The sequence below is a fragment of the Oryctolagus cuniculus genome, chromosome 7, assembly GCF_051225735.1.
Source record: "Oryctolagus cuniculus isolate XC-2025 breed Fujian yellow rabbit chromosome 7, ASM5122573v1, whole genome shotgun sequence".
NCBI classification, from domain to species: Eukaryota; Metazoa; Chordata; class Mammalia; order Lagomorpha; family Leporidae; genus Oryctolagus; species Oryctolagus cuniculus.
The window spans coordinates 56,208,087-56,232,598 of record NC_142873.1 but is presented as its reverse complement, the minus strand read 5'-3'; the positions used below and the strand labels follow the sequence as shown (position 1 = coordinate 56,232,598).

Sequence of the window (24,512 nt, the reverse complement as noted above, 5' to 3'; positions counted from 1 at the left end):
GGCTTTACCTGCTATGCCACAGCACCAGCCCCCAAAAATTCTTTTTTAAGATAAAATTTCCCTGCGTATAACTGACAACTACTGGTTTCCTATAACAGGATATATCTGTTCTGTTTTTGTATGAAAAAACCATTGTTCATTTGTACTTTGTCAAAGCCTTTTAATGGTTTTAATTGCCTTGAGAAAGTGTCATTACATAACTCCCAATAACAAGTCATTTGCTTGTTTTTTCACTCAGCCTTAATAACCATTTTGCCTGAAAGTCACGGCTACCCTGGCATCAGACAAACCTAGGTTTCCACTGCTACTCCATCAGGTGAGTCCTGTTTACCTTGCTAACTTCAGTTTACTCATCCTGCCTCAAATGGAGATAGTGTCTACTTTGTAAAGTTGTGAAAAGTATTAAATGAAATAGTATTAACGGAACATTTAATACAATCCTTGGTTTGTAGTAGAGACTGAATAACTGGTAACTATTATTCAAACTCTACAATGAAAATCTCACCCATATCACTATTTGGTTTCTTTATTCTGTTGATTTAAGCCCCTCAGCAATTAAATTGAGTTCATAACACCAGGTTTCATAGCGATAGGCCATGCGGATTTGGGCTACATTCGTCTTCCGGATATCATTTCCAATGGGGCCTTCCTCAAGGTAATTGTTGCCCAAAAACTTTGCTTTTTCCTAGAAGAGAAAAAGAAACAGAATTATTGTGGCCTATTTTCACCCTGATGTGGACAATATTACATCCTCCACAAAAATTCCTTCCTTTTGTTAGCCACTGGTGAAAGGAAAAACAAAGCCAAACCATGTAGTGCCTCGATGTGCGTAGTCTGCTGAGAAATTGAATGTATTTTATTTCTTTTGCCCAAGAGGCATGGCCAGAGACAGAATAATGCTTTCTTGTAGGAATCAAAAACCGCATATAATGGTGTGTCCCCAGCTAATTTTTCAGATTCAAATTGCCAGACCCTAAACTCAAAAGGGCATGGAGCCAATGTTGTGGCATAGCAGGTTAAGCCACCACTTGTGATGCCAGCATCCCATAGGGGTGCTGATTCAAATCCTGGCTGCTGTACTTCCAATCCAGCTCCCAGCTAATGAGCCTGGGAAAGCAGTGGAAGATGGTGCAAGTGCTTAGGCCTCTGCCACCCACATGGGAGACTTGGATGAAACTCCTGGCTCCTGGCTTCGACTTGTGCCAGTCCCAACTGTTGCTGCCATTTGGGGAGTAAACCAGCAGATGGAAGACATCTCTCCCTTTTGCGCGCTCTCTCTCTCTGTAACTCTTTCAAATAAATAAATAAACTAAAAAAAGCAGCCAGTCCAGGACAGGTCTACCTCATGAGAAATTCCACACTGCAGAACACTGTTCCTCGCCACTTCACACATGTCACAGGTACTCAGCTTGAAGACTTGTGCTGCAATGGCGTATTCTTCCATCAGGGGCTCCTGTAGTTATTTAAATGAGGCAAAAAAGAGGAATGCATTAATAAAAGAAATAATACACATCCTACACAAAAAAGAATAATGAAATACCTTGATTTGACTTTTTAAATTCTGGGTAGGGAAAAAATAGTCCAGCAAAATATCTACTTCTATTGCTCAGGAGCCCATATGTATAGTTACCTTGGTGAAGTGGAACTGCATCGGATCATCGGTAGACAGTGAGATCATTAGTCCTTTCTGGAGAAAATCTAAAAATGGATTTTTGGCATACTCTAGAAATAGGCTGTTGTTACTTAATGGTGACATGGCAATAGGAATCTGGGCTAAGAAAAACAAGTATTGTAACACAGGACTCTGAAAAGGAAGAAGAGAAAAAATATTGAACATTGAAAAAGAGATACAAACTGGATAAATATTAAAATCTCATAGCCTGCCTTAAACTGTAGCTTTCAACAAAACAATCACCTATTCTTCAAAATCCCCGAGTAAAGAAGAATTACAGTTTCTCAATGTAAATACTATTTAGAATAAAGGTATTTGCGACCATCCATTTTCAGAATCAATTTTTGAATCAAATCATCAATTTTTGAATCAAACCAAATTATTTGAGTTGCCTAAAGGTCGATGGCCTGTCTTAGGCAAAACACTTCACCTGAAAACATTTTTTTCTCTCTACAAGAAAGCTCTGACTCTCACAAGAAACATCTTAAAGCACGCTGGAACAAGAAGTCTGGCAAGACCAGCTGAAGGTACGCCAAGCTGCCTCTGAATTACCCCTTGTCAGAATCCTAAACCAAAAGTCAGGAGATCTGTACCAACTCTTCCCTGCCAGCCATGAGCTCGGTAACCTTGAGCAAGTCCCTGTACTTCCGAACGCTCCACAATGGACTGTGCTAAATAATCTGAAACATCCCTTATGCCCCTTGAATTTAATTCTCGAATTGGTAATGACTCTTAACACTTCTGTAGGGGAGAAGAAACATGCTTCAAGCTCGCATTTATCCGTTGATATTAAGGAGAGAGCTTCCAACTCACCTTTTTTAAATTCAGGCCATGAGAGATATTATCTGCTGTCATGAAGGCGGTCATGAGGTGGGTGAGAGCCCCAGCTTCCCCGCAGTGAGGTCGGAACAGAAATGTATTCATGCCTCGTTCCCTAGGGAAGTAGAATTGCAGGTTCTGGGCACAGAACTGACTTACAGGAAACTTTGGTAGAAAAACGAACACTCTGGAAGGGAGCAAGTCATCCAGAGAATTCAAAAGAACTGGTGATCCCAAATAATCATCTTAATTCTTCCTAAAGAAAACTTTTAAAATAAGGACAGTCGGAGATATGGGGGTAAAGAGATCAGAGTTGATTAGCTAAATGGAAACATCTTGAGTGTCAATGGATTTATATCAGCGTCTCAGCATTTCTCCTACCCACACCATAGCAGAGAATTGTTTCCAAAACACCTCATAATATAATATTCTTTACCGAGATATATCAAGAAGGGTCAATATATATGCCATTTTATAAAATATCTTATAGTGATGAGTGTGAATTTGTTTTGTTTCTTTTATCAAAGGGAGGGGTAGTGTAAATTACTTAGCTTTCAACAAAAGGAACTTTGTTAATGAAGGTGACAAAAATGTCCATTCCTGCCCCTGAATAAATAAACTGAAGGAGAAGCTAAGGGAAAAAAATTTCTGATTTGAGTCAATTGGATGCACCCCAAGAATGCACTGTTGCCCTTGACCACCTAGAGTGCCAACGCATGAGTAAAGAGCTGTGTCAAACAGAATCTCCTGTGGCTCCAGTTCTCGTGTACTTACTTTCTCAGGCTGTTGAGCACCATGATGTTTGCATACATGTAGTAGGCATAGTAGGTGTAAGATGGATTCTTCTCTATTGTCCACTCCTGGGGTTTGGGGCTCTTGGAGGAGAACATGTGGCCACTGTGTTTGGACTCATCATCCACACTGTCAAAGCCAGTGATCTGCCAGGAAAAACGAGCCACATGGGCTCAGTCTGTCTGCAGGCTTCCAGCCCTCAGACGAGCTTTTAGCTCCAAAGGCAAGGACCAAATGAAAAGAGAGAAATACAGACTCATTCATGGCTGTGGAATCGCCCATTCATGAGCAGCAGTACCAGGGTCTAAAGAGCTGTGCTTACATGCTTGAGGAAGACACTGAGTTCTGGATGAGCTTGGGGGTTGATGGTCGCCTCAAACACTGGCATGAACACATTCTCCAGCATCTTTCCGAAGTGTGGAAGGAAATTCTTGGATCGAAACACATCACTAGAGGCAAGAATGAGAATTGGGGAGGAAAGGAATATTTATAGGACTGATGGGCCCCAAATGAGGGAAGCATAGGGTCCAATGCCATGTACAGGAAAAGACCTGCTATGTGCATCCTAGGTTCGCTCTCATACACTCTTCTTGGTTACTCATACCCATGGCATGCTGGGCCACACGCTTCATCTCTTCAACAAACCTGCCATGGTAAGAAAACTAAACCATCGCAGATCATTCCAGATAGAGAATGAGGAGTCTGGCAGTTATATCACACAAGTTTCAGTGGTTTATCTGTGTACATGGTGTACAAGATGGTGAGCATGAAATGGTTATCACGAATATCTCTTGTCTGTTGGGGCAATTTAGTACTGAATATATGCAAGCCATTCTTCAAATTTCATTCTCATGTAACTCAATAACTTAGATGTCATTTTTACCCCATTTGAAAGTTGATGAAGCCAAGCATAAAGAGGTGATGTAACTTACTCAAGGTCACATAGCTAATAAGTAGAACCAGCATTCAAGCACAGTGAGTCTGAGTCCAGAATCAGACTCCTAACCGCCGTTCTCTACTGTCTGTTTGCCTTATGGTATTAGATAAGAATTGCTACCCACCTCAGAATGTGACTTCTAAAGTTGAAAGACAGGATGAAAGCCTTGCATTGCCACAGGGCATACAGAGCACAGAGGCAGGTGGCCAGAGAATATATAAACACAGAAGTTAGATTAAAAAAAAAAAAATCAATGATACTGAAGAAACTGAGAGAAGCCATCCCTGAAGGCAATGAGGGATAGCAGATGGTGTGAAAGGGAGTGGACTTCTTTAGCAATGCTATTCGTAAACACTCACTGATGCTGGAGAATTTGGGTGCTTGTAAGTGAGACAACTTGCAGACAGTAGCAAAGGTCCTGACACAGGAAAGCTCCATCCCACTACAGAGGAGTGTGGGAAAGAACAGACCAGACACAGAGAAAAAGACAAGGAGAAAGAAGATAGACACTAAACTGTCACATGATTCTTATTCGAGCTTAGTTTTAAACTTTCTCAGTAATGTATGTGTGATCTTGATAAAGTCCTGAGTTTAAAACAAAACACAACACACTCCTGATTTGAAAACTGAACTGAAATGATGTTCCCAACTCCTGTCTGTGGTCAAGAGTGCTGTACACCGTGGGCATTTGGTGCAGTGGTTAAGGTACCATTTGAGACGCCCACATGCCATATTGGAATGCCTGGTTCGAACCCAGATCCTCTGCTTCTGATCCAGGTTCCAGCCAATATATACCCCGGAAAAATAAGGGAGGATGGCCCAAATGCTTGGGCCCCTGCTACCCACATAGAAGACCCAGATGGAGTTCTGGGCTCCTAACTTCAATCCAGCCCAGCATTGGTGGCCATTTGGGAGGTGAACCATTGGGTAGGAGATCTCTTTTGTCCCTCCTCTTTCTTGTCACTCTGCCTTTCAAAGAAATATATACGTCTTTAAAGAGTGCTGCACCCAGCGTGGGCAAACTGAAGACATGGGACCTGGGACTGATTTGTGCTTTCAGGAAGCTCCTTTTGCTCTAGGAGAGCTGTACATGGTCGTTCATGCGGGGGCAATGAGGTGGATGAGACAAAGACAGGCTTGAGGTTGTCTGCCGGGCAGGTACGTACTAGATCCTGGGGACCTGGATCATCCATGTCATGTTAGAGCTGTAGATGCGGTTGCGGACGAACCAGGAGGAAAGTTTGCTCCACTCATCAGGGCTGCGGCCATAGATGGACAGACGAGGCTCAGCATGCTGGTACTTGGCGTCCACCAAGTCTGCACCTACCTCCTGCAAAGCCAAGACAGGAGTCCAAAGCCAGAAATCCCCCCAAGTCCCTCAGTGCTCTACACCTGTGGGAGCTGTGGAGAGGAGATGGGTGCTGAGAAGAAGCGAGGAAATGTGAGAGGAAGTAGGAGGAATATGTTGAAGTTTAACATCTGAGGGATCTGAGAGTTGAGGAGATCCACGGGGGGACTCAGAAGTTTATGGAGATTAGAGAATGAAACCTCAGACTACGGATGGTGAAGCAGCCAATGCGTTTACAGAGCAAAGGTGGCTTTTCCTAGCCCCCCTGCCTCCCCAAACACACCTGTTGCGGCTCCAGGTGCTGTTTCTGCTGCCTGAGGCACACACATCATGAAGGTGAGAGCGTTAGCATTCCTACCCTAAATCTTGAATTCAGTTTCCAACCCTGAGAAGGCCAGGTCCCGAAGCCACACCCTTAACTTCTCTACCCTAGGAACAGAGGTCTTGCAAAATCATTAGAGTGGACATTTCAGAAGAGCTTCTTAAATCCATGTGTGTAGTCCTTGGCCCCAGAGATGGAAGCTTTCTTTGCCCCTCCCTCTCATTCTCCCTTCGCCCCTTCTTCTTTCTGCCCCCCATACCCGTCTTCCTCCTCTCCTGAAGAACCATGCTAGTGGGCATCAATCTGATCTATTCTTCCTCACCTTGATGATAGTGGCAAAATATTCCCCGTTAATGTAATTGTCTGTCTTCAGGTAGAGATCCCGCAGCTCACTTGCTCCTACAGGATTGTATTTGTCATTGAACTTATCAAAACGCTGGAAGGTCTGGCGGCCCTGGATCAGGAAAACGGAGCAGACATGTAGGATAGGCAGAGCTATCTGGACACAGAGTGCTGGGGACTGGCCAAGTTAAATAGAATTGTCAGCAGGGGAAGGGGCCGGGCCCAGGAATGGAATTTGGGACAGTTGACAAAGACCGACTGTCAAAATTGTGGTGTTTTCAATCAGGGTAGTAAGCAAACATAGTTAACATAGCTAAGAGAAGAAGGGCTGGTAGAGGAAAGACGTGAGGTTCTGAGTGTTAGTGAAGCAAACATTATCTTTTCAACATACAGCATGAACATCCAGAGAGTCGACAGTCAGGTCATAGGGGTGCAGTTTTAATTTATCAAAAAGTTGCTTTAGGGTTAGATTCTTCTCTTTGGTGCTGTAGACCACTCTGTCGGCATCCACTTGGTAAGATTTCTTAATGAAGCGGAGCAGGTGTTTCTGGTTCATACAGGCAGCTGCATGGATGTGGGTGTCCACCTGTGTGTGCATTCAGAGAAGGAAAAACCAGAAATTAGCCTTAGTTTTGCTGGAGTGTCAGAGGCTGTGAGGCCTGCAGGTCCCGCCATGGTGGGAGAAAGGAGTGCATAAGTGGCAGGCGTGATCTGACAGCTGGTGCAGACAGACCATCGAGAGGAGCCGGGAGGACCCTCTAGGTGCCAGGATACCAGAGGTTTCGCTACAAGGAATAATAATGTTGCCTTCTCCTGTCTCGATTTGCATCCAATGTACTTCCTGTGTGTGACCCACACAAAATCCTCAAGGGCTCTTCTCCATGCCTGAAACACAGTTGGAAGTATTGTGGCTACTGCAGCTTTTATCTTCAAAGGAAGAAAGATTGAAATTATGAAGCTGTGGCACAGTGATGACATTTATGTAGTAGATATTTTTTCCTTTTAAACTTTTCTTAAATTTATTTCTTAAAAAAGATTTATTTACTTATTTATTTATTGGAAAGGCAGAGTGATAGAGAGAGAGAGAGGGAGAGACAGACAGAAATTTTCTACTGGCTGTTTCACTTCCCAATTGGCCACAATGGTCATGGCTGGGCCAGGCCAGAGCCAAGACCCCAGAACTCCAGCTGGGCCTCCCCATGGGTGGCAGGTACTTGGGTCATCTTCCTCTGTTTTCCTAGGCATATTAGCAGGCAGCTAGACCAGTGCTACTTAACCCGCTGTGCCACAACACCCGCTCCTCTGCATTTTTCTTGTAGGGATTCTGCTGAAAATAGTTAATCTGACGGCTTTTTTTGAAGTTGAAGTTCAGAGAGGCCGTGATCAATACCATGCTGATCCTGCTCAATCTGTTTTTACTTGGGAAGGTTGGGAGGTCTAAGCACATGGAACCAACATCTCCCTGACATCTGGTGCAGGTGTTCTTGCCAGGTCATGTCAGGGCTGACAGCATCGTATGGTGAGACAGAGCAAGCTTCTACAGCAGATATTGTTAGAAGTATAATTTTGTAAGATGAAGTTTTGACTGATCAAGTTAATTTGCCCAAGATTTTATAGACAGCTGAGCCAACATTTGGGCCAGAATCTTTGCTCTTGTATTTCCCATTCTCATGTCCATGCAATCATTTATTTAAATGGTTAGAACACATTTTTTAAATGCTCCTAATTGATTGTTTTTCATAATCATTATCTCATTTGTTGTTAGCAGTCCACTTGTGCGTTGAACTGAGCACATGTAGTTCCCAGTTTTACAAATGAGGACACTGAAACTCAAAAATACTTAATTACTTCCCCCAGGGCTTTATAGTCGGGAAGTAGAAGAAAAAGAACTAGATGAAAGGTCTTGCAAATCCTGGAATAGTAGTTCTTGAGGTTTTATGCATTCCCATATGGCGCCGGGTCTAGTCTCGGCTGCTCCTCTTCCAATCCAACTCTCTTCTATGGCCTGGAAAAGCAGTAGAAGATGGCCCAAGTGCTTGGGCCCCTGCACCCATATGGGAGACCGGGAGGAAGCTCCTGGCTCCTGGCTTTGGATCGGTTCAGCTCCGGCCATTGTGGCCATTTGGGGAATGAACCAACAGAATGAACCAACAATTTGCTCTCTGTCTTTCCCTCTCTCTGTAACTCTACGTCTCAAATAAAAAATAAAAAACAAATTAAAAAGAAAAGCCAGGAGCCTGGAACTCCACTCAGGTCTCCTACATGGGTGGCAGGGACCCCAGTACTTTGTCCGTCTTCTACTGCTTTCCCAGGTGCTTTAGCAGGGAGCTGGATCAGAAGCAAAGCAGCTGGGACTGGAAGTGGCATTCATATGGGTCGCTGTGTTGCAGGCAGCAGCTTAACCTGTTCCACCACAATGTTGCCCCTGATCATTGTAATTTTTTATACCAAGAATATGGTAAATTTTTCTCTGAGAAAAACAATAAAAATGACATTTAACCTTTTAGACACAATCTGGAGAAAACAATAGTAATGGCACTTTTAGGAGCTAGCACTTAGGCACAAAGGGTTACACTGCCACTTGCAAAGTGCCAGTTCAAGTTCTGGCTGCTCCACTTCCCATCCAGCTCCCTGATGATATGCCTGGGAAGGCAGCGGAAGGTGGCCCTAGTGCTTGGGCTCCGCACCCACATGGGAGACCTGGAGAGATTCCTGGCTCCTGGTTTCAGCCTGGCCCAGACCTTGCTGTGGCCTAGCCCGCATTTGGATGTTTTGGCCATTTGAGGAAATGAACCAGTGTTTGGAAGATCTCTCTCTCTCTCTCACTCTCTCACTTCCAAATAAATAAATCTTTTTTTGAAACAAATGGCATTTTTACTCTTGTAGACACAATTTATCTGCTTTCACTAAAACCTCACTACAATTGCAGCGATCTTAATCAGAAAATGGTGTTCTTCTTGTCCCTCTCAAGAGATAATTGGATTAACGTGTTTGCCCAGGCATTGCCCTGCACAGCTAAAACATTTACCTTCCTGCAGTTGTAAAAATCGCGGTGAGGGTTGTTCTTCAGCTCCTTCAGCTCGTCCATCTCGTTGAGCATCTGGTGCACCTGGAACTTGGAGGAGAGGAACTTCAGACGCCGGTGCGTATAGGTCTTACTGTGAAAAACACGATCACACGATTCTCAAAGCATTCCAGACATTTAAGGAAAACTGTCACAATTTCAAAACGTTGGGAGCCTTATCACCCATCAGGCATAATCATTGGAACTAACGTTTCAGGTTACTGTGCACTTGGAGCTCCAAGGCCTTAATCTTTTCATGAAAGCTGAGCACAACAGTGGAGGCCGTGAGCAGGCGTTTTAAAAACCAGTGGAGGCCGGCGCCGCAAGGCGGAGGATTAGCCTGTTGAGCCGCGGCGCCGGCACACCGGGTTCTAGTCCCTGTCGGTGTGCTGGATTCTGTCCCGGTTGCCCCTCTTCCAAGCCAGCTCTCTGCTGTGGCCCGGGAGTGCAGTGGAGGATGGCCCAAGTGCTTGGGCCCTGCACCCCATGGGAGACCAGGAGAAGCACCTGGCTCCTCCTGGCTTCAGATCAGCGCAGTGCGCCGACTGCGGCAGCCATTGGAGGGTGAACCAACGGCAAAGGAAGACCTTTCTCTCTGTCTCTCTCTCTCACTATCCACTCTGCCTGTCAAAAAAAAAAAAAAAAAAAAAACACCAGTGGAGACAGTGTCATTCCAAGTTAAGGGCCTTGGCACTGGAGTCGACAGATTGGGCTCAAATTCTGGCTCAGCCAGCTGTGTGACTTTGGCCAAGTTGGTTAACTCAAGAGCTTCAGCACATAAAACTGTAATTATTGAAATAGCTACCTCACAGAGCAGTAGTTAGGCGTGAAAACAATAAGGTACACGGAGAGCTTCACTTAGTATTTGAGCACGATAAATATTGAATAAATATTCTATCACCAGTAGTAGTGCTACTTGCTTAGGTCTCATTCAACACTTACACAGGTCCTTGGGCAATTAAAGCAAGCAAAAAATTCATATCATCCAAGAACTCCTCCATATTTGGGTAAAGAAGTGGCTTGGGCTCATCTTTGCCCGCTGCTGCTTCGTTAGCATAGATGTAAACCACACCGTCTTTCATTTTGAGGTGATAGCCCAGGTTTTCGGGCAGGTTGTCTGTTCGGAAAGGGTCCTCTCCCTTCTTCAGAGCAGGTGTAAAGACTTTTTCAGTGAAACAAAGAGTATATAACAGCACATAGGATGAAGAACCACATTAAAAATAACCAAAATACGAAATACTATAAAATCACATTAGTATGGTATCTCATACATCATGAATTGCAATTTTGCAGAGCTAAGCTGAAGTTCACTTTTTCATTTTTTAAAGGTGGCTAAAGTGGTCTAAAATAACCATAAAATAATATTTTATCTAATAGAAGGATGGTTTTTCAAGTTCTTTAGAAGCACTATTTATATAAGGTAATGGATATACTACTTATAAATAATTTTTATTATTTAGTGAGGTTGGTTACTAAAGGCTTTCTATTTAGAGTTTTTATTAGTCTATTAGATAACTGCATAAAATAAAACTGAAACTACAGTTAAAAATACAAGGATATTTTGAAAGTTCATGGAAAAACAAAGTTCAAAGTTTATTTTGGTGCAAAAAGTCTTTGAAATCCATGCATAGTTTTTTCATAATATGCATTTTTCCATGAACTTTTTTTTGGAGTCCTCTTGAAGAATTTGGATCTTTAGCTTATTTAAACTAAGTTTCTTCATTGGTCTTAATTTAGAGTGTTTTTAAAGTGGGCTTTCAAAGAGCAGTTTCAGGGCCAGCACTGTGGCACAGTGGGTGCCAGTTCGAGTCCTGGCTCCTCCACTTCTGATCCAGTTCTCTGCTATGGCCTGGGAAAGCTGTAGAAGATGGCCCAGGATCCTTGGGCCCCTGCACCTGCATGGGAGACCCGGAAGAAGCTCCTGGTTCCTGGCTTCGGATCAGCTCAGCTCTGGTTATTGTGGTCATTTGGGGGGTGAACCAGCAGATAGAAGACCTCTCTCTCTCTTTCTCTGGCTCTACCTCACTCTGTAACTCTGTCATTCAAATAAAAAAAAAATTTAAAAAAAGAGCAGTTTCTAGTAACAGAAAAGCTGAGTGGAAAGAGCGTTTCCAGGTATCCCCACAAACACAGAGCCATCCCCACTACTGGCAACCTGCATCGAGTAGTAAAGTTTTTTTTTTAAGCATCAGTGAACCTGCATTGTCATAATCACCCAAAGTCCACAATGTACAGTAGGGTTTGCTCTTGGTGTTGTACAGCCTGTAGATTTTGGCAAATGTGTAATGACTATCTTCACTCTTAATGTACCATGCAGAGTAGTTTCACCAGCCTAAGCTGGTTTTAATACAAAGCATACAATAACTTTACAAGAATTATAATTTTTATGTGCTTACCACCTTTTAAAGCACATACAATTCCTGCTAATGGAATTGAGAAGGGAGTAAGTGGATACATGTTCCCTTCTTTCTACAGCTAACAATTTCAGCCTAAGGAAGCCAAGAACACATTCCACGCTGTAAGGGCATTTAAGCATTCATCCTTACCAGCAAGCATGGTCACTCCTGGCTTCTCACTGCTGTGCCCAGTGAAGGCATCAAAAAGTCTCCTGTTGGCAAGTGATGCCTAAAGCAGCCAGAGAGAGAAAATAACACAGAAAGAGCTGGTGGCCGGCGCTGCGGCTCACTAGGCTAATCTTCCGCCTTGCGGCGCCGGCATACTGGGTTCTAGTCCCGGTCGGGGCGACGGATTCTGTCCCGGTTGCCCCTCTTCCAGGCCAGCTCTCTGCTGTGGCCAGGGAGTGCAGTGGAGGATGGCCCAAGTGCTTGGGTCCTGCACCCCATGGGAGACCAGGATAAGTACCTGGCTCCTGGCTTCGGATCAGCGCAGTGCGCCGGCTGCGGCGGCCATTGGAGGGTGAACCAACGGCAAAGGAAGACCTTTCTCTCTGTCTCTCTCACTGTCCACTCTGCCTGTCAGAAAAAAAAAAAAAGAAAAGAAAAGAAAAAAGAAAAAAGAAAGAGCTGGTGTATCTTCTTCTCACAACTGGGAGATAAGAAAAGGGAAGAAGTGAATCAGGATGTTGGTACACCAGGTACTAGTTTTCTAATCCCACACTTAAACAGATAAATAAAGTATAATTTAGGGACACAAAAGCAAGACAAACATCCTAAAAGCTATTATTATAGAGGATGGACCAAATTGGGTAATATGATATTTTTTAACATTTATTTTATTTTATTTGAAAGGCAGAGTTACAGAGAGAAAGTTACAGAGAGAGAGAAAGATCTTCTAAGTGCTGGTTCATGCCCAAATCCCAGAAGGCTGGGGCTGGGCTAGGCTGAAGCTGGGAACCAGGAGCTCCACCAGGGTCTCACACATCGCAGCTCTCCCGGGCACATTAGCTGGGGGCTGGATGGGAAGTGATACAGCCAGGACTCGAACCAGGGCTCACAATGGATACTGGTATCGCAGGCAGCAACTTAACCCACTGCACCAGAACACTGGCCCCACGCTTAATATTATTTTAACATTAATAGGAATTACAAAGGAGAGGTTATAGATCTTTAATAATATGGCAATTTGCCTTTCAAATAAATACATCTGTAAAAAAAACACGACTCATATTTTTAGATTGTGCTATTTGCAATTTGGGTGCATATTTTAAACTTTTTTCTTTTTAAAAGATTTACCTATTTGAAAGGCAAAGTGGCAGGAGAGGGGGAGAGACAGGGAGAAAGAGATCTTCCATCTGCTTGTTCACTTCACAATGGCTGAGCCAGGCTGAAGCCAGGGACCAGGAACTCCATCTGGGTCTCCCACGTGGGTGCAGGGACCTCAGTACTTGGGCCGTCTTCTCCTGCTTTCCTAGGTGCATTAGCAGGGGGCTAGATTGAAAGCAGAGCAGCCAGGACTTGAACCAGCACTCTGATCCGAGATGTTGGCATTGCAAGCAGTGGCCTAATTACCTGTTGCACCACAATGCTGGCCCCAGACATTTTTCTTTCAGAGAAGCAGAGAGACAGTGAGCTAAGAGACATAGAGAGAGTTCCAGTCTGCTGATTCACTCCTCAGATACCGGAATGGCTAGGAGTGGGCCAGGCTGAAGCCAGGAGCCAGGAACTCAATCTGGGTCTCCCATATGAGTGTCAGAGATCCAACGACCTGAGTCATCGCCTGCGGCCTTCCAGAGTCCACATTAGCAGGAAGCTGGAATCAGGAAGCAGAGCCAGGACTCGAACTCTAGGTGCTCTGATATGGGACGTAGGTTATGTCTTAATAGGCGTCTGAACAGCTAGGCCGAAGACTAGTAGCATACTTTAAATGGAATATTCAGTAGTAAAACCAAGCTGCATGTCGCATACCTGCTATGAGATAATTCCTTACCTGGATAGGAGCTCTCATTTGCTTTCCAAGCTGTGCCTTCAATGCTCCGCAAGTACTTGGAAGGGGTTTTGGGGAACCTCTGAAACGACTTCAGCATGTATTTCTCCCGGATACACAATGCCCGGTACAGCCCTTTGCACACTATTTCGAAGTCTTCCACTGTGACCTGGCAAGAAAATGTCAGCCTACCAGAAGCTATGGAGTGGGTACCACTTCTCTCAGGCACCCAGCTCCACTGTGTGTTGCAGCCATACTCACTTGGCTGCTTCCTGCCCCACGTTTTCCCTGGGTCTCTCTCCAGGAGCTGGTCCTGAGCTCGCTCATCTGCACCAAGACTTCCATATGGTCTTTCTCTTACCGTCCTGTCTTTGCTTTGGCTTTTTGCAGTGATTATCTAGTGAGCATTATTAAAGGAACTCTTTCTAGCATGGTGTATACTTTCTTCCTTCCAGGCTGCATACGGACAGACAGCTTAAGTTACAGGATTTTGAAGGTAATGAAAAAGCGAAAGGCAATGTGATTCTAACTGTGAGAATTCAAACCATTTGTTGGTCAGTCAGGGACATAACTATTTGGGGGTGAATGAGGTGTCAAAAGTCCCTCAAACATCATCAGCCATGCATTGTTTTCTGCAGCTGTGGATGGAAGAGAATAGCATCCTATGAGAAGTCAGTCCTCTGGGTGGTTTTAAAGAGAATTTTATCTGTGACTAAAAATGAAGAGATTCTACAGAAAAGCTTTGCAAGAGCTGCTAGTAATTTCCCAGATTGGTCCATTTCTCCTGTCTGCCCTGCTCCTCCTCCCCCAGCAATGCCTGGCTGGGCCAGGCCTGCTTAAGTGGCTATCATTGAATACTCATTATCAGAGTCCAGACATTTTCTTTCTAGGATCAACATAGGCTTGTTCCCAATAGTTTGACATTCAGATATTGATCCTGGTCAGATTAACTATTTACAAAAAGATTTATTTATTGAAAGGCAGGGTTACGGAGAGTGGAGGAGACTGCGAGAGAGGGGAGAGAGGGTGGGAGAGAGAAAGAGAGAGAGAGAGAGAGAGAGAAAGATTCCATCCTCTGGTATATTCCCCAAATGACCCAAACAGCCAGGGTTAGGCCAGGCTGAAGCCAGACACCAGGAGCTTCATACAGGTTTCCTATGTGGGTGTCAGGGCCCAAGTACTTGGGCCATCCTCTGTTTCTTTCATTAGGCACATTAGCAGGGAGCTGGATCGGAAGTGGAGCAGCTGGGACTAGAACAGGCGCCCATATGGAATGCCAGCACTGCAGGCCATAGCTTAACCCACTGTACCACAATGCCAACCCCAGTTTAACTATTTTTAAAGGCCTGCCGAGCTGGGCCGAAAGAGGTGCTAGGTCTGGACGCCAACTTCCTGTGGCACGCTTGTCCATTGCCACCTACTAGACCACCAGTCTATCAGCTCCTCAAAGACAGCATCTGGGTGCTATTCACTTTCATATCTTCAGTGCTTAACACACAGTGCCCACTACAGAGCCACAGCTCATTAAGGACTGACTGAAGTGAATCAATTTTTATCTGGAATTAATGGGAACTTAGCCCTTATTCCCCCTTTACCTTTCTGTTTGAATTACTAGGATGGGCTGGATGCTTGGCTTAGCAATCAAGAGCCTCATTCAGATGCCCACATTCCATGCTTGGGTCTGAGGCCGAGCTCTGCTCCTGACTCTAGCTTCCGGTTACTGCAGACCCTAGAGAGCAGCAGTGAGCTCAAGTGACTGGGCTCAATGCACTCATGTGGGAGACTTAGATTTAGTTTCCAGCTCCTAGCTTCCGGCCCAGCCTGTTGTGGGCATTTGGGGAGCAAACCAGTGGATGAGAACTCGCTCTTTCTCTCTCTGCTTCTCCAATAAATTAAAAAATTACACTAAATATGTAAGTGACAAGGATAAAGACTGATTCGGGTACAGACTACAGCCAGGTGGAGTGTGCACAGCAGTTCGGCCACATTCAGCCAGCAGCTATGGCCCCATACTTGGCTCTTCAAAGACTCCAGGCCAAGCTTGCAGGTGCCCTCAGCTTTCACGGGAGCAGCTACTCTCTGAGTTGTGTACCTTGTCCTCCCTCCCATCTTCCCTCTCTTTGTTGTTATTTTCATTCCTACCAAGCCTGTGTTACATTTGTCTCCTAGTTTTGTTTGTTTGTTTGTTTGTTTGTTTTTTTTACAGCAGACAGGGAGAGTTAGACAGTGAGAGAGAGAGACAGAGAGAAAGGTCTTCCTTCCATTGGTTGATTCCCCAAATGGCTGCTATGGCTGGCACACTGCACCAATCTGAAGCCAGGAGCCAGGTGCTTCCTTCTGGTCTCTCATGCGGGTGTAGGGCCCAAGCACTTGGGCCATCCTCCACTGCCCTCCCGGGCCACAGCAGAGAGCTGGACTGGAAGAGGAGCGACCAGGACAGAATCTGGCGCCCCGACTGGGACCAGAACCCCCGGGGTGCCGGCGCTGCAGGTGGAGGATTAGCCTAGTGAGCTGCGGCGCCGGCTGTTTCCTAGTTTTTATGTTTTTTTTTTTTTTCCCCAACTCTGGAGTTCTCCAAACTGTGTTTTCCATGTACTTATCACTATTAAATGTTTGTTTTTTTTCAATTATTTAGTGTCTAAAACCCCTGCCACTGGCAGAGGACCATGTCCTCACGGAGCAAATGGGCAAACAAGAATGGTGAGCATTTCATTGCTCTGTCATTTTCAAGTATCTTGCGACTTGCCATAAATGGGTTAGTTATATGAGAAAGGAATCAGGACTGGTCGTAGAACTATATTTGGAGCATAGACTAATGGCTGAACAGCAGTTTCACCAATATGATGCTGATACTGCAAGTCCATGTGGCAGAGATTTATTAATTGAACCAACTGGTCTGGCCAGGGCAAGCAGGTCAAGTTGTTGGTAACATGAGTTGGCTCTCTGTGTGGCATCCTGGAGTCTGTTCCAAAGCAGTAACCTACTGTGTAAGCATCTGCAGTGAAATTGCAGCGTTCAGTTGGTCAAAAAACAATAGCCCTGGTAGAGTTCTCTCACTTCTCCCCCATATGTCCCATTTTCTTCTGGTCTCTTTTCCTCTACCCCTCTCCTGATGTGTTTTCTTTGGTTGATTTATGATACCTCTACCTCATCTCTCTATTCTAGGTCTGCGCTAGATCCGTCTTTCTTGAGAACTCCCTGTTCCTCTCCAAGGCTCCCTTTCCTGCTTATGAGGCCATCAGCAAGACTGGAGGCCTGCTGCTGTCTTCAGTTCTTTTGCCAAAATATGTCCACTGTATTCTATAGCACGTATACCACATTTTACTCCACAGTCTCCATAGTGAAGCAAAGGAGACAGAGGACAGACTATGCAGAATGGTAAAAGCAATACAAAAATATAAGACATACCAGTAGTATTGGAATTCAATAGCGGAGCATAACAAGGGACAGGTGGGCTAAACACCTTTCTCAATGGGAAGGGGAGAGGGAAGAAGCTAGACTGGTCAGGCTGAATGGCTTGCCACAGCTGTGTTGGAGTGACAAGAAGTAACTCACCCCAGAGGCATAGTCTCCCGTGATCTGCACTCTCTGAAAATCAGGGACTGTCTGGTAGGTTGGAGATAAAGAGATGTATTCATCAATGTGCGACAGTTTGGTGGAAGATGCTTCACTGAGTGGAATGGACAAATTAACAGTCTTCCGTCCTTGGAAACGCTTTTTCCTGGGTTTGAAATTTAAAAACAAGAAGACTTAATTTTGTTTTCACCAGGAGTTTCCTTGTGATAGATATTTAACTACACAATTTTATTTTGAAGACAAAAAGTCAAAGTTAAAATGTGAGTTGGGTGTCAGAAACAGGATCCAAGTGCAGTGGGAAGAGAAATCACTGCAGATGCACTTTTTCCTGGTTATATGATGGAGTAGTGGTCCTTATGGAACATACTAGAAAGCTTTCAGCATGACACCATTCTTCCCAGGCAATCCACTCCTGGCCAAAATAGGCAGTCTGGTTACTTCAATAAGCACAGGCTAAGTCAGGTACGATCTGTGTCATTTTTGTTCGTGTTCCTTCAATTCTGTGAGCTTCCCTATCTCCTTATCTGACAAAATGTTGCAATAATGGCTACCTTATAGAATTCCTGTGAGATTTAATGTATATAAAATGCCTAGTATGGTACCTGGAACTTAAAAGATGCTTAACACAATGTGCTCAAATCAGCAAGTATTTACTGAGTTTCTGTTTTGAACCAAACCCTATATTAGGACCTATGGGGGATTCCAAAGAAGGTGTATTATTGTTCTTTTCTTAAAGACATAAAACCAGGAGAAAGCTGGCAGAATGACCTTTTCCCCATGAGGCTGGTAGGATGGAGGATGCCCAACAGGAGGGAGTTCCAGGTCAGTGGTAACTATAAGTTTGAGAACTAAAGTGTGGCAGGTCATGACAGATGGCGAATCCTGGAGTAGCTCAAATAAAAGGAAAAGGACACTGCAGGAGAGGGATTTCTGGCAAGTTCTGGGGAGGCGGTGTGTATGCTATCATGGACGTAGGCTGGGCAGGGCTGAGGGCTACCTCCCTGAGGGGAGCTACATCCCTGAGGCCAGGAGGGCCGGGTTCACGGCGGGGAGGGAGCATAACACTGAGGGTGACTGGAGGCAGAGTCCAAAGACGAAGGCTGTTGCATTCTGGTTTCTGCAACCATTGTGTGTAGGCTGCACATGTTAGCAGCCTCAGCGCACCTGGGCTTGGAACAACTGCATGGGTAGCGCGAGTCTGCTTACTTGGGTAGACAGGGAGGCATCAAGTCAAGGGAGATGTGGATGAGGATAGGAGACTCGTGCTTTTTTCTTTTAGAGTCATCCATAGGAAAAAAATTTGAAACCATTACGGAATTCTTCCTCTAAGCTGAGCCATCATTTGGACAGACTGAGCCATGCCTGCATTTCCCCGCCTTTGCCCCCCCTTAGGTCACTTACCTCGTGCCTTCTGGGGAGGTGGCCAGTGTCTCCATGTGGAGTATGTGCGCTTGCATCTCATGATGAGAAATTGGACAGATCTCATCCACATCAAAAGGGGAGATCTCCTGGCGGCCCCCCTCATCTTTGACTTCTGAGGCAAACACTTTTTCAGCGAAGCTACGCATTGCATCATCGAGTTCTAAAAGACATTCACACGTATTAGCATTCAAGGCCCTTTTCAAAAGGGACTCAAGGTTTTGGCTGGGTGTAAGCCACGGGCAAGTGACTGTACTGGGTGTGTGGTTACTCTGCTCTCCAGCCAGAGTTCCAGAAACGTGACGGAGCCCTGTGCCTGCTCTTCTTTAGTGAGAATCTGTGTGTGAAGCTTAGGAAATCTGCTCTCAGAAGCACGAGGTCAGATGCTCACGGCACATTGTGGGAAAGCGTTAAGAGTCACTGGGCTCTTGCAGCACTAGCCCTGGGCATAAGGGCACCTGTTTCTGGCATCGTGTCTGACTTGGTAGTACTCATTCATACAGCACAGTCCTGCCCATTAGGTTGGTGGGGTTTTTCTGATGTTTCAAAGATGTGAGTAGGGTTGTTGGTCCCAGGAAGAACCAGTGATCTCTCGGATCTATGTAGTTCTGAGAAACCAACGTGCCCTTTGGGGCCTTTCTTAGGACAGATTTTGTGTTTCTCTCACACATCAAACTTGATTTTGTCTGTCAAATCCTGACAATTTGGTGATAGGTTGCCGTGTAGGGGAAGGGAGCCACTAAAATACCTCACTGAGTACTGGGAGTCCCATTTCTTCCAGATCTGGACCTTCTGTAATGAATGACCCCCGGAGAGCTGATTCTACTTTTACATGCCTTTATTTTCTCATTCTTAAAATGGGGGGAGAAGGCGACCCTTAGCAGTGGGTGACCCCAAGACCTTCAGGATGTAAGAGCACCAGTCGCATCAGATAGGACTGTGATGACCTTCAAGCTATTCTGTGGAGTTCCACTGTGTTCTTTAGACTTCCAGTTGTTTCTATCAGTCACCTGCAACGCTTCTAAAAGTCTCTTGGCATTTCCAGAAAAGAGAGCTGGTGGCAATCGTGGGAATGGCCAACAGATAGCTCTGGGCAATAGCAAAAAACAGAAGCATTCCCCATAGGGTGACAGAGCACATTGTGTGCTCTGAGAGCGTCCACCCCCTAACCCCCACCATTCCATCGGTGTCTTTACAGACCTCCAAAGGGTCACGTTTTCAGTTATAACTGAAGTAGCTGTGGTATGCTCAGGCATCTGCTTTGCCCGTGCCAACTCCTTCACCTTCCTCTGTTTCAGTTTCCTGATCAGTAAAGAGGGAATACTAATGCTTACTCAGCCTTACTCGAGGTGCTGTTATGAAACCATGTGAGATAATGTGTGGGGATGGTTTAAGGAAAATAAAGCACCACATTAAACTGAGTGATGTAATTGGGTAGCATTGGTCAAATGCACATTTGCTATTTGTGTTAGCTTTGGGTAATTAAGGAAATGATCAATGATGTGACTTAGTATAGGCTGAAGCATGCACTGGAAATGATTGGAGTTTATCAAAACTTTGTTAACACTAACAGGTTAGTCAGTTTTCAAAGCCCGACTTGTCACAGCAGAGTTAACAAAGAAGCCCACACTGTGGGTGGAACTTCATGCATCTGTTTGCCTCATTAAGTTCAAACACTCCCCAAAACTAAAAAGCATCTTTGGATACTGTTACTAGTTCTTTGGCAAGCATCAGGATCCACAAAGGAACAAATGGAACATGAAGTACATTCATTTTTTTTTCAATGGCCTAAGAATGCCTCTCTAACCCACTGCCAACTGATCCCCAAAAATAGTACCACTCCTCCCTGAACTTCACACACAGGCACATGCACATCCAGGAGGAGTGGCAAGCGGCAGACAGAAGAGGCTGCGTGCACCAGGAGGGGCCAATGAAAACAAGCCAGTGGGTTATGACGAGGAGGAGGAGGATGGCGATGCAACTGACTTGTCTCGCCGGGTCTGGACACCTCTGGGAGAATACCACAGAAATGGATGCCTAGAAACCAAATGCTACTTGCTTGAGATCTGGCTCTTCCATAACAAGCACTCATAGCTGGGACTGCACACACTCATTTGTTTCAGATCTTTAAATGTGATTTTTACTAAGATTATCTCTCCCTGAGCTATTACAGACAGTTGAAAAGCAAAAACTAACAAGTAGCTTATATGATGATCCCAAAGTATGTTGCTGATAATCCCTATCACTCAATCAACCAGCTGTTTGGTTCATGCAACCACCGCCTGGAGCCGACGCTGTAGCATAGAAGCTCAAGCCTCTGCCTGCAGCGCCAGTATCCCATATGGGCACCTGTTCAAGTCCCAGCTGCTCCACTTCTGGTCCAGCTCCCTGCTAATGTGCCTGGGAAAGCAGTGGAGGATGGCCCAAGTGCTTGGCCCCCTGCCACCCACATGGGAGACCCGGAAGAAGCTTCTGGCTCCCAGCTTCTGCCTGGCCCAGCCCCAACTGTTATGGCCATCTGGAGAGTGAACCCGCAGATGGAAGATCTCTCTCCCTCTCTGTCTCTCCTTCTCTCTGCATCTCTGCCTTTCAAATAAATAAATAAATCTCAAAACAAAACCACAGCTGAAATGTGATCCCTAATTCCAAGAGCTATGCCTTTCAGAAATACTTCAGGGAATAGTGGTGATTATGGAAAGAAAAGAGTGAAACTGGTATTTCAGAAGATTGGTAGAGAAGACTTGTTGATGACCTGAATTCATGGAGGAAAGGAGAAATGATTCCCTCAGCTTTGCGTAGAAAACTACTAACTTCTTTTTTCAATGTGTTATATTTGAGACAGTGGAACATGTGAGTAGGAACACCTTGACAGTAGAGCGTCTATTTTTGGAGAGAAAATGGACAGGAGAATAGAAACAAGTGGAATAGTGAAGCATAAATAAGCTTGGATTAGGAGGGGGAGAAGTGTCTCTGACAAAACACACAGTCACTGGGCGTTCAGTGTTCATCATCATAAAAGCACAGTGTTAGCGACAATAACGCCAACCTCCCAGAGTTGTGGCAAAGATGAGCAAGAGGTACTTTAAAAACTACACATTACTATCCAGAAACGTGGCGATTATTATTAGCACAGGAAGTGCAAGACTCTTGAGAAAAGGAATGTCATGCTTACTTCTTTGTCCAACAGAGCCAGAAAAGCATGCTGACTTCTCAGCAGTGTTTGATTAACGTGCAGGAAATACAAGGGTGCAGGCCTTTCCTCTTGCACGTCTCGTCTCCTCGAGGATCTGAGGCAGGCGCACTCTCAGTGAGCAAAAGGACAAGTCGCATTTGAGAGCGAAGGGAACCTACAGCTAATGTTACGGTTTAATCTCAAATGAGTTTTTACTTTATTGGGTCACAAAAATTCACAACAAAATTTTTTGCACTGGAGCTGAGTGTTGACTAAGGCAAGGCTCAATATGTGCTTCTTGTTTCAAAATATCACATAAATGCCCCTAAGAGGTCTTCTTTATAGTCTTTTTTTTTTTTTAATCCAGAAAAGCCATGGATTCATTTGCTATGCTATGGGATATTCTCTGTTGACTTTCAATGGTATCACTTAATAAACACTGCTGAAAAATAACCATGTTTCTGAATTAAGGATCCATATTGTATCCTTAATTGGTGGCAAATGTCAGGGAAAAATAGTCCAAAATACTCACCTTTTCCTTCAGCTGTATAAAATAAAACAAGATAAAACACATGAACAACTTGTGGAAATCATAGAGGCTACGAATCAGTGCACTGACAGAGGCAGGTAGGCTGCGAGAAGGAGGCCTCAGGTGTTGTTCCAGCTCAGTCTGAGACTGGCTACATTTTGCTGTGGTCAGAAACTCTGGGAATGTGGTCATTATATAGCTAGTCATTTCCTTTTCCTTGCTAACATGACTCTTTAAATTAATGTGTGTAATCTTAAAAAGGTACTTTTTGTACAATGTGAATTAAAAAAAAAAACCTGGTGAGGAATGATGGGAACTCTCATACAATACTGGTAGCAGGTGAGCTAAAATAGCTCATTTGGTAAGCGGTTTGGTAGTACCTACCAAACAGCCATTTCTGAGAAGCTATCCTATGGAAATAATCTTCAAACACAGAAAAAGCTTTAGATACAAATACTTTGTTAGAACATATTTATACTCACCATGCATGGACTTCAAAAACTGAAAGAATATTAATTCTTTATATTCAGAATGTATTATAATTAGAATACTTGACTTATATGAGAGTATTTCAAAAAAAGTTTGTGGAAATTGAATTAAAAGATAATTTTGCTGCAAAAAAATTTTTGACATTGGTGTATAATTTTTTTCATAATATACTTTCCATAACCTTTTTGAAAACCCTTGTACAGCTTTTTAAAATGATGTTTAGGAAGATTTTGGAATACCATGGTAAAATGGTTAAGTTATAATGTTAATCCAAAATATTTTCCTGCCAAAAGCAGGATATCAAATTACATATGCAATATGTAATGTAAATATACAATAAACTACATATATACTATGTACATGTAAATTTACAATAAATTATATATACAATCACAACTGAGATTTACAAAAATTCTTTAGTTTTACACAGAAATAGGTGGAAAAGAAAAACTCTAAAAGATAGATGATGGGACTGTGTGATTTTTTTTCTTATTATTTCTTAATTTTCTAAATGGGTGTTTATTACTTTTTTCAGTATAGTTCCTTTTTCTTTTATCCAGAGCATGCATTAATTTATGATGAAAAAGGATTCTAACTTCTTAGTGCATGATCACTTCAAAAGCCTCATGGAAAATGGAATTAAAGACAAGGTTTTTGGTGCAAAAATTTTTGAAAGCCATGCACATGGAAGGTCTTCAAAAATTCATTGAAAACCTGTATTATGACAAAAACTATGCATGGATTTCAAAAATCTTTTGCACCAAAATATACTTACTTTTTAATTCCATTTTTTTCCATGAGCTTTTCGAAGTACCCTTGTATTTTTTCAAAGTACTCTGCATACAAACCTGGGTCATGAACCATCATGAACACAGTTTGGGTTGATACCTCTGTCATGCTGCTAGTGATTTTCAGCTGATACTTCAGCTAGAAACATTGTTTAGGACCTTCTCAGAGCTATGACCACACAGGTTTGTTTAGACTAGCAGAGCTGATGAAATACCTCAATAGTTTTCTATTGGGGTCATCAAAGATGCTACATACTGGACACAGTTCTAGAAAATTCCCGACCTCCCAAAACTAGAACAAAGAAAGAAAAAAACCTTGAAAATGTTTTTGCTTCTTTCTGACATGTATGAACCCAGAATTATCCAAGCTGATATGATAGTTAAAGGAATGATTGTATATGAAAACAATGAGCGCTCCAAACACTTTTGCACACCTACCTGGAAGTTTGAACAGAGGCATTGCTGCTGGGACTCTGGTTTCTACGATAGCACAGTAGAAAGGAAGAGTGAGGAGACTGTGGGGCTGGCTGGCTGACACTATAAACTATCCTGACGTTCATTTTTTTTATTTTGCTTTGCCCCCTGTAATCTGACCCTTGTCTGCTAAAAGGAGCAAGATGAGCTTTGGACCTATTTATAGCTTTAAGCAATTGACAGTGAAAAACAGGTGAAGGCTTCAGTCTTTATTTTGGGTTTTAGAAAAGACATCTGTGGTGGGCCAGGAATGGCATTTCAATACTCTAAATCTTTCTGCAGGTTGGATTTTTGTCAAGTGTAGTTTTATTACATGATGTGACCACTGATGAGTATTTTCCACCCTACTGAAACACAGGGAAGTCTTCCAGGCTTCTGATAAGACA

At 43.9% G+C, this 24,512-nt stretch overlaps 1 protein-coding gene across 3 annotated transcripts; it reads right to left on the bottom strand.

Annotated features, from left to right (window-relative positions):
- Positions 1-510: 510 nt before the first annotated feature.
- AMPD1 (adenosine monophosphate deaminase 1) lies at positions 511-24,266 on the bottom strand. Of its 3 annotated transcripts, XM_070077833.2 has the most exons (16): positions 24,091-24,266; positions 22,379-22,390; positions 18,657-18,837; positions 17,235-17,400; positions 13,683-13,848; positions 10,239-10,458; positions 9,261-9,390; positions 6,624-6,818; positions 6,213-6,344; positions 5,387-5,550; positions 3,606-3,732; positions 3,266-3,429; positions 2,486-2,606; positions 1,631-1,804; positions 1,343-1,453; positions 511-685 (listed from the first exon to the last, which is right to left on the bottom strand). In XM_070077833.2, exons 1-16 carry the CDS (start codon positions 24,110-24,112, stop codon positions 527-529), a joined length of 2,244 nt encoding a protein of 747 aa, XP_069933934.1. In that variant the 5' UTR covers positions 24,113-24,266; the 3' UTR covers positions 511-526. The 3 variants fall into 3 exon arrangements, with proteins under 3 accessions (XP_069933934.1, XP_069933935.1, XP_089156240.1); XM_070077834.2 differs by lacking the exon at positions 22,379-22,390 and having other exon boundaries at positions 24,091-24,188; XM_089300114.1 differs by lacking the exons at positions 22,379-22,390; positions 24,091-24,266 and adding an exon at positions 21,847-22,332.
- Between the last annotated feature and the right edge of the window lie 246 nt (positions 24,267-24,512).